Source organism: Coenobita brevimanus, unplaced genomic scaffold (assembly GCF_032717465.1).
Source record: "Coenobita brevimanus isolate Jiangsu-jjx unplaced genomic scaffold, ASM3271746v2 jjx.HiC_scaffold_2684, whole genome shotgun sequence".
NCBI lineage: Eukaryota > Metazoa > Arthropoda > Malacostraca > Decapoda > Coenobitidae > Coenobita > Coenobita brevimanus.
In genome coordinates, this window is record NW_027643636.1 from 49,051 (window position 1) to 58,473 (window position 9,423).

General features: G+C 45.0%; 1 protein-coding gene across 1 annotated transcript; it reads right to left on the minus strand.

Moving 5' to 3' along the window:
• Positions 1-6,704: 6,704 nt before the first annotated feature.
• Positions 6,705-9,062, minus strand: LOC145389990 (zinc finger MYM-type protein 1-like). The gene has a single exon (XM_080265084.1). The coding sequence runs from the start codon at positions 9,060-9,062 to the stop codon at positions 6,705-6,707; it is 2,358 nt and encodes a 785-aa protein (XP_080121210.1).
• Between the last annotated feature and the right edge of the window lie 361 nt (positions 9,063-9,423).

Below are 9,423 nucleotides of genomic sequence, written 5' to 3' on the forward strand. Positions count from 1 at the left end.
TTGCAAGGTTTGGTGAATGAATTTGAGACAGTGTGTAGGAGGAGGAAGCTGAAAGTTAATATAAACAAAAGTTATGGTGTTTGAGAGGATTGAAGTCACAGAGTGTGCAGTGAGGTTGGATGGTGAGGATATGGAGAATGTGAGTGCATTCAAGTACTTGGGTAGTGTGATGAGTAAGGATGGAACTTTGGGGGATGAAGTACGTGAAAGGGTACAGCAGGGAAGAAAGGTTGTTGGTACACTGAAAGCAGTGATGAGAAATAGAGAGGTGAGTATGGAAGTTAAGAAGTCACTGCATGATGGTATTGTGATCCCTTCCCTGACATATGGAAGCGAGGCGTGGACCTTGCAAGAGGGGAACAAGTCAAGAGTGAGAGCAGTGGAAATGAGTTACTTGAGAGGAGCATGTGGAGTGGCATGGAGGGACAGGTTGACGAATGAAGAAGTGAAGGAACGTTGTGGGGTAGATGTGAATGTGGTTGAAAAGATTAGGAGAAATACACTGAGGTGGTTTGGACATGTGGAGAGAATGGAGAATGAAAGACTGACTAAGAGGGTGTATGTAGGTGAGGTGGAGGGAGGGGTAGACCGAGGATGAGGTGGAGGGATGGAGTTGAGAGGTATATGAGGGAGGGGGTTAGTTGGGGGGAGGGTAGTCAAATGGTGGGTGACAGAGTGACTTGGAGGCGTTTTGTCTGCGGCCACCCTTTGCGGGATTAGGGCGTCGGGCTATAGATAGATAGATAGATTATTATTATTATTATTATTATTATAACCAGTTAAAGTACCTCATCTTACATGGGGGGAAAAGTGCAGGATTTTTTTCTTTTGGCTGTGACATCTTTTATTTTGCCAAAGGGACCTGTAGTATGGGGCCTTCTGCTGATGTCATATAGTTTATACTTGCTACCACCAGACTGTTTTATTCATATTAGGAGACAGCCCTCTCTGTGAAGAAATTAAGTCTATCTACAACCCCGTTTCCTACTACCTATTTATCTACCACCCTTCTTCCATTCCCGGAAAAGCCTTCTTTTCTCCTTAATTGCAGCTTCTACACCCTCATCCCACCACCAAGTTACTTTATGTCTTGGTGGTCCTCTTGTCCAGCCGCATGTTACATCAGTAACTCTCAAGAAATTGTTCTTGAGGGCTCTGTACTGTTCATTAACGCCTCTGTCTACAGCTCCCTGTTCAGCCACCATTATCCTCAACTCGCTATAGAAGGCATCCCTTACTACTTGGTTTTTCAGCTTCCATATTTTCCTCCTAGGTACATAAGTCCTCTTTTTCATCACTTGTTCTTTAAGCACCATATCACAAATCAATAGTTTGTGCTGCTACACACACTCCTCACTTCCTATACCTTTAACATCCCTCACTAACCTCCTATCGGCCCTCCTAACCAGAAAATATTCTATCTGACTGCTATTTCCCCCAGACTCATACGTAATTAACCTACTGTCTCTTTTCCTAAAATATGTGTTGCACACAATCATGTCCGTTGCCTCCCCAAACTCGAGTATCCTTTCCCCTTCTGCATTCCGTAGACCATATGCACATCCCCCATGCACTCCTTCATAACCTTTTGCTGCTTCACCTACATGACCATTTAAGTCCCCTCCCAAAATCACTATCTCATCATCCCGCATACCACCCACTACACATATTAAATCATCCCAAAATCTCTCTCTCTCTGATTCATCCAATCCTGCCTGTGGAGCATATGCCAATATAATCACAGCTATCTTTCTTTCCAACAGAATTTTCACTACCAATATCCTATCGCTTACTCTCAAAACATTCATAACATATTCCACCCATTTCTCCGCAACCATCACACCAACACCTCCATATCCGTCTGTCCCCCCCTGCCAAAACATCTTATAGCAACAGTCCTTCCCAACAATCTTTCTGGCTGATCCACCCCTTTACCGGACTTCCTGCAAACACGCCACATCCAGCCACCTCCTACTGAATGCCTCAACGACTTCCCCTGCTCTTCCCCTCAAACTTCCCACATTCCGTGAGCCCACCCTCATCCCCATGGATAATTTACTGTCCTCAGGCTTGCTTTGAAACTTATTTTGTTTTGTCATCTTCAGTATTAATAAAGGGGGACAGACACAGCACAGGTCCCACTCACTGCACAGTCCCAGGTCCAGGCAATGGATCTGGGACCCCTAGCCCACCAGCTTACCAGTGGCTGTGGTAGTGGCCTCGGGGCACCCTGCCAGGACAGCTGCAGGGACACCCTCCAAGCGTGTCTTGGCACTGCAACTATCCCGCCATTATACACCCACTGATAGGGCAGCCTCCTGGGGCGCTACTCCCAGGTTCGGGCCCCTCTCTATTGGGCGTAAGCGGCAGCCTGGGAACCGCAATGCCCTGTACCCTCTAGCACAGGCCCGAGCCCCATCTCGCCCTGGACCCATGATCTATGCCGGCGGAACCCCCGCCACGCCTCCCCCCAGAAGTCCGCCACTAGGTAACGGGGGCGAAGTTTTCTGGCCGCATGCCCTTGCTGGCGCCAACCCCTGTAACGTAGTGGGATACGTTGTGTGAAATGTAAAGTGCATGTGGTGTAGTGCATAGATAGTTAGAGGAAATGTTTGGGAGAGTATGCTGGTCTACTCTCCATGTTACTGTCACACTGAAAAGGTCAGGTAAGGGGGATGGTTAGATAGCTAGTGAAACAGGAGCTCCAGCTCTCCCTATCACCAGCATTCCCATTCCCCTCGGGAGTACTACCCTGTTCGGCCCGTGCTACGGCCTCCTCCTGTGTGTGGATAGTTATGCCTGTGTTGTGGTATCAGGATTTCAGAGGCTTGAATGATGTGTGGGGATGTGGCCCATTAGGCATACCATTGAGACTTAGAGTAGTTCTCGTTATTCTTAAAGTAGTTATTATTATTACTATTATTATTATTTGTGGTAGGTGGGGGCACTCACCATCCACTCACTCGATGTAGCGCTGTTCTCGGGTGTCTGTCCTTTCCTCTCCTCCATCCTTCTTTCCTTCTATTCTCTCCTGTCTTTCTTTCCTTCATTCTTTCCTTGTCCTTCTGCCTACGGGTGACTTTACATTCCCTCTTCTGTCTTTCTTTCCTTCATTCTTTCCCCTTCCTTCAGCCTGTGGGTGACTACACTGAGTGACAAGTCAAATGGTTTCCTGTGCACCAGGAAACCATTTACTATGCTGGGTTGAAACCATATAACCAAATTTTGGCGCCTGGTGATTTAGTGGGTAATTATGATTTTCCAATTGGATTGTGCCGGTGAAGGTTTATATCCAAGGGGTGGTTGGGGTTGATTGCTTATGTAATGCCACTCAGGGATGAGTGAGGCTGGTCACTCTCATCATAATTGTCGGGACCAGTTACCTAGCCCCGGGCTCCTATGCTCCACATGGGGCAATGTAGGATTGGATGATGGATGGATGGATGAATTATTATTGAAAACATCTTGCATTTGGTATTGCCAAGTTATTTAACTCATGTTGTCTCCAGATGATAATGTTCTTGCTGCCAACAAGCTACTTTTGTTAATCAAGGTTTGAAAGGAAAGAACTAATGTATAGTATATTTTCAGGTGTGTGAGTTGACTGAGCCGTGGAAACCGCCTACAGAGAGGGAGCAGGGGGGGAGAAGAAAGCCAAATTAATACCAACCAGCTGCCACGTTAATACCAGCCAGCTGCCTGGACAGGAAACCAGAAGTTCCCTTTCTCCTACGGTTCACCATCCTCCTCATTTGGCATAGGGAGTTGAGGGAGAAGGAAGGGGAGACTGAGGATAAGGTAGGAATGGAGAGGTATATGAGAGGGGGGGATCAGTGAAATGGCAGGAGACAGGGTTATTAAAGTACTTATTATTATTACTATTATTATTATTTGTGGTAGGTGGGAGCGCTCACCATCCACTCACTCGATGTAGAGCTGCTCTCGAGGGTCTGCCCTTTCCTCTTCTCCATCCTTCTTTCCTTCCATCCTCTTCTCTCTTTCTTTCCTTAATTCTTTCCTCATCCTTCTGCTTACAGGTGACTTTACACCCCCTCTTCTGTCTTTCTTTCCTTCATTCTTTCCCCTTCCTTCTGCCTGTGGGTGACTCTACACTGAGTGACAAGCCAAATGGTTTCCTGTACACCAGGGAAACATTTGCTGTGCTGGATGCTAGTCATAGGTAGTTCTTAGGCTGATGAGGACTAAGAGGAGTTCAAGTATAAGCAGACGAGACTACGTGGTTCAGAGGCTGATGAAGGCTATGAGAAGACCATGAATGATTTGAGAGAGTTGTCATTGTTTAATCAGACAGGACGTGTGCGACTCCCTTTATGGTGTGTGTAATCAGCAGTAAAAAGCCTTGCACGAGGGAGGTAGGAAGCTAAAAACATGCTCTTGACAAATTACCAATAGCAGGAGTGTAATAAATAATAAACACCCTTGCACGAGAGGGAAGTAGGAGGCACTGAGCATATCTATTAACGCTTGCCATAAAAGACTGAACCTGAGTCTGTTATCTGGCATCCACATACGAATAGACATAAAACAAGGCATATCCAATGACTTTCAGTACAGCAATGTATCTTCAAGCTTATTCTTACTTCAGACGATTTAATTCAACTTGGACAACGTATCTGCTAATGAAACTTGGGCAGGATATCTGGTACACAAGGCTGTATCTACTGCAGTTTTTCTAATTCCAGTATTTTCCACGACGCTGTTATACACTCGTCCACAGAGCGAAATAAACTGAAAACATTTGCTGTATTCCGGAAGAAGCAATCGTATCTATAAAAGGAACTATTCTTAAGCAGTTCACCTTTAGTCACACGAAACACGAAACATACAAGCATATAAAGCTCCAGTAACACAAAGCACAAACAAAATATATAAAACAGACGAATAACGAGGCACCAGATACAGAAAACACATGGAACACGAAGCAAACACACACACACACACACACATGTATACAGAAAATATTCACACATTCACTCACACGTGCACCAGGCAAGCATATATATAAAAAAAAATGTTAGTGTACACCATGCATGAGATAACATGTACATGCAGAGATATTCGCAAATTGGAATGACAATTTTTTATGCCTTATTCTGAGAGAAATCCACATTTATAATATTAGTTTTATGTAGCCATATAATGTGCAGTTATAGTAATCATTCCATTTTCCTTGCAGGGACAGTGTGTACCGTCCTCCTCTGTTTTCACCCATCGCAGGATCTTTGGTGAGTACAATGAATATTGAGAAAACTACTTCATTATATAGCACAGTACCTAGTAAGTAAGTAATTGATTTATAATAAGTTAATTCTGATAAATATGATGAGTATGCCATTAGTTCGTACATACATACTTAGATATTTGGGTTTATATATCAACATAGGAACTAGATGAGAGTTGTGTTGTCCTGGTTATAACCCATAAAGTACATGTATAAGATATCGTTACAGTACGTCTTAATTCTGATCAGTGTGACAGATATGCCATTAATTCAGACATTATGTTAAGCATTTGGAAGCTTCCGGTGTTGCTGTTTGCTGATGATACAGTATTGTTGAGTGAAGATGAATGAGAGTTGCAAGGTTTGGTGAATGAATTTGGGACAGTGTGTAGGAGGAGGAATTTGAAAGTTCTATCTATCTATCTATTGCCAGACGCCTCAATCCCGTTTGGGGTGGCCACAAACAAATCGCCTCCAAGTCGTCCTGTCCCCCGCCATTTCACTGCCCTGCTCCCAACTCACACCCCCCTCTCTTATATACCTCTCCACCCCATCCCTCCATCTCATCCTCGGCCTCCCCCTCTCTCTTCCCCCCTCCACCTCACTCACATACCCTCTCTTCGTCAGTCTTTCACCGTCCATCCTCTCCACATGGCCATACCACCTCAGTGTGTTCCTCATAACGCTTCCTATTACATCCACCTCAACACCACAACGCTCCTTTATATCCTCATTCGTCAGCCTGTCTCTCCATGTGACTCCACAGGCTCCTCTTAAATAACTCATTTCCACTGCTCTCACTCTTGACTTGTGTCCTTCCAACAACGTCCAAGCTTCACTTCCATACGTTAGAGTCGGTATCACAATACTGTCATGCAGTGGCGGTGCCGGGAAATTTTCATTGGGGGGCTGAGGAGGGGCTGGGGTAAAATGTGGGGGGGCTTCACAAAATGTCATCAAACTGAAGTGTTGATGGAAAATTGATATGTACATATTCATAATATCCAAATGTACTGAGGTTCATTTTAGACACCTGTACTCTTTGAAACTGCGGTGTTAATGTATAATATTTCTTATCTCATCAAAAATTGTGCCAAATGAAAGACATAAAACTAGCAAGGAAATTCAGATTAATGTATACGCAACATCTATCTATCTATCTATAGCCCGACGCCCTAATCCCGCAAAGGGTGGCCGCAGACAAAACGTCTCCAAGTCACTCTGTCACCCACCATTTGACTCCCCTCCCCCCAACTCACCCCCCCCCCTCCCTCATATACCTCTCAAGTCCATCCCTCCACCTCATCCTCGTTTATTCCACAAGATTGAAGTTTAACTCAATTAATTTAGACATCATGTGTAAGCAAGCAGTTAACATGACAGAAAAAAATTCTATGTTATGAAGTTAATACAATCTGAAGAATCAGAAGAATTTTTAAATCAAGGTGTAACGACTGTCACGTTACTTTAAAACTATGCGCCTGTTCTGGTGATTGGCAGCAAATGTGTCTATAATGGCATCAATGTTCAGCTGTTTAGCCCTCCTAGAATTAACTGATATTACAGCAAGGTTGCTGGTGCGGTTGTTGCCACTGCTGTTCCTCAAGTATGTCTTGAGGAGTTTCAGACATGAGAAGCTCCTCTCACAGGCAGCTAAGGTGACAGGGAGGGTCACTGCAATGCATACAAGTTTATACAGATCTATAAAGGCGTCCTTGTATGGCTCCAGCATGGCTGCGAGCTCAAGTGGTGTGGACACTTCCAGGCCATTGTCTCTCTTCCTAGCTATTAGTCTTGTCAATTGGTGGACCTTCACTGCAAGATTACCCTCTGCCACTCCATAATTGGCTGCCATTCCTGACAGCGCTTTTTTGTCCAGAAATGTAATGTGCTTAGGATTCAAGGCAGCAGCACCCATCAGAACATTACAGGCATCAGATGAAAATCGCCTGCTCTTCTCATTGAGCATTCTATCTGTGATGGCATAGAAGGTCCTTCTCCTGGCATCTGGTATAGCTCCATCCCTCTGACCTGTACTGGATGTTATGATGAATTCATCCAGGTGTCTGGGAGCAGATCGTTGTCTACCTGGACGCTCAGTCTCAGTGCGTATCCCAACTACCTTGCACAAATCCTCAGCAGCCTCCTCTAACTCCTTCCAGGCAGCTTCAGTCCTCATTCCTGTCAGTCCAGACATGACAGACTGCATCAAGTCCTCTGCAGAGGCCAGCTGAAGGTCATGTGACTGGAGGTGGTTTGACAGTTGTTTGGTCATCAGTAACACTTTTTCCATGGCCATCAGAATTGTCACAAATTGCTGATCTAGCGGGATGCACAGGCCCTTTGCCTCAGTGGCTCTGTGTCCATTGTCTCCCTCCATGAGACGTTTCAAGGTTGTCACTATGGCAGGTAGGGTTCTTTTCACTGCCAGACAAGCAGCATGTTGGGAGGTCCATCTTGTGTCAGACAGTTGCTTCAACTCTATGTGCTGCCTTGTGGGATTTAATTCTTTTTGCACCTTTATAAATTCTTCATGTACTACTGACGTAGAGAAGAACTTGTACAAGCTCTGTATAGCCACAAAAAACTCTGCTGCAGCCTGGATATTGTGTACACAATCAACGAGCACAAGGTTGAGCCTGTGAGCATAACAGTGGACATACACAGCCTGTGGTACCTTTCTCCTAAACCTCTCCTGTATACCACTGATGTGCCCTGACATGACTGTAGCTCCATCGTAGCACTGGCCAATGCAGGCGTTGTGGTCAATACCACATTTGGCCAGGGTCTCCAAGATCTTGTTGAGCAATGAGTCTGCATCCAGACCCTCGGCTGCTGTGAAGTCAAGGAACACCTCATGAAGGCTCTGTTTGTGGAGATACCTCACCACAATGGACAGCTGTTCTTGTTTGCTGACGTCCTTGGTCTCATCCACCATTAGGGCAAAATGCTCTGCTATTAGGACCTCGTTGCTGATGTCCTCTCTGATTATTGAAGCTATGATGGCGAGCAGTTCATTTTGGATATCATGGTGCGTATATTTAGCATTGCCAGGACCACCACTCAGTTTCTTTTTGACAATGTCATCATACCTGGAAATCAGGTCCAGCAGTTCCAGGAAGTTATCTTTGTTGCCAGAATCAGTGTCTTCCTTGTGACCTCTTTGGGCAACATTTTGGCAGGCTGTGTAGAGCAGTAAGTGTATTACTGCTCTAATGTAATGTCTGTTTTCCTTTACAGTTTTTTCATGGTTGGTATTAAAAGCATGTATGATCCTAGAACCTGTTGTTTTCTGCATCTTAAACTCTGCCCAAGCTTGCATAGAGAACTTGTGTCCTGCTGAATTATCATGAGACTTCAGAGATGAGGTTGCCTTCTTCCAGTTCCGAAAGCCGTCATGGGTGAAGGACTTCTCACATTTGCTTAAGTGTACGTGACCGAAATGACGACATGGAAAGCAGAATGCAGCATCTAGGGTCGTGGAGTACTCCAGCCACGAATGATGATCACGCCAGTTCTTGTTGAATGACCTTGACTGGCCACTGTATTCTGTGGCTGGGTATCTCTTCAAGTCTGGACAGGTGGGACCACTATCTGGAAGCTGGCTCAGGTCCTTGGGTCCAGGTAGTAGTTTCTCACCATGGGTGTGAGAAGTGCCCTCTTGTGGCTGGGGTTCTGCACTAGCCTCACCTAGTAAGGCTGCAGACTCACAATCACGATCACCACTGTCCAGGTCCTCATTAACAGCAGGTGTGTCTGTAGGAGGATCATCATCTCGCAGCCTCTTCTTGGGAATCTTGGGTAACAGGTAGCGTTCCATGATCAACCCGGCCTATGTGATCAAATATGATAAACCACCATCAGTTACTTTCATAAACAGGGAAAACAGCATAAACAAGCACGCAGATCACAGAAGCATAAAACTGCATATTAGCATTACAACAGACCAGATATTTTCACACTATTTTATTCTTCCTTCCACAGCTTCTTATAATCTTATAGTAGCCTATATACATTTTTAAGTAGAAATTAATCAACTTACACCATACCTGTAAATCAGTGCAAGACAAAAACCACAACTAATAAGCTCAGCTGCTCAGTAATTCAGTGTCTACTGCACTAAGCAATTAACAGCCAACAGACTCGGAGATCTACACACAACCGCGTCGCGTGGTAGACTG

Coding starts and splice junctions, on each gene's coding strand:
- LOC145389990 (XM_080265084.1), bottom strand. CDS start 9,062: ATGGAACGCTACCTGTTACCCAAGATTCCCAAGAAGAGGCTGCGAGAT.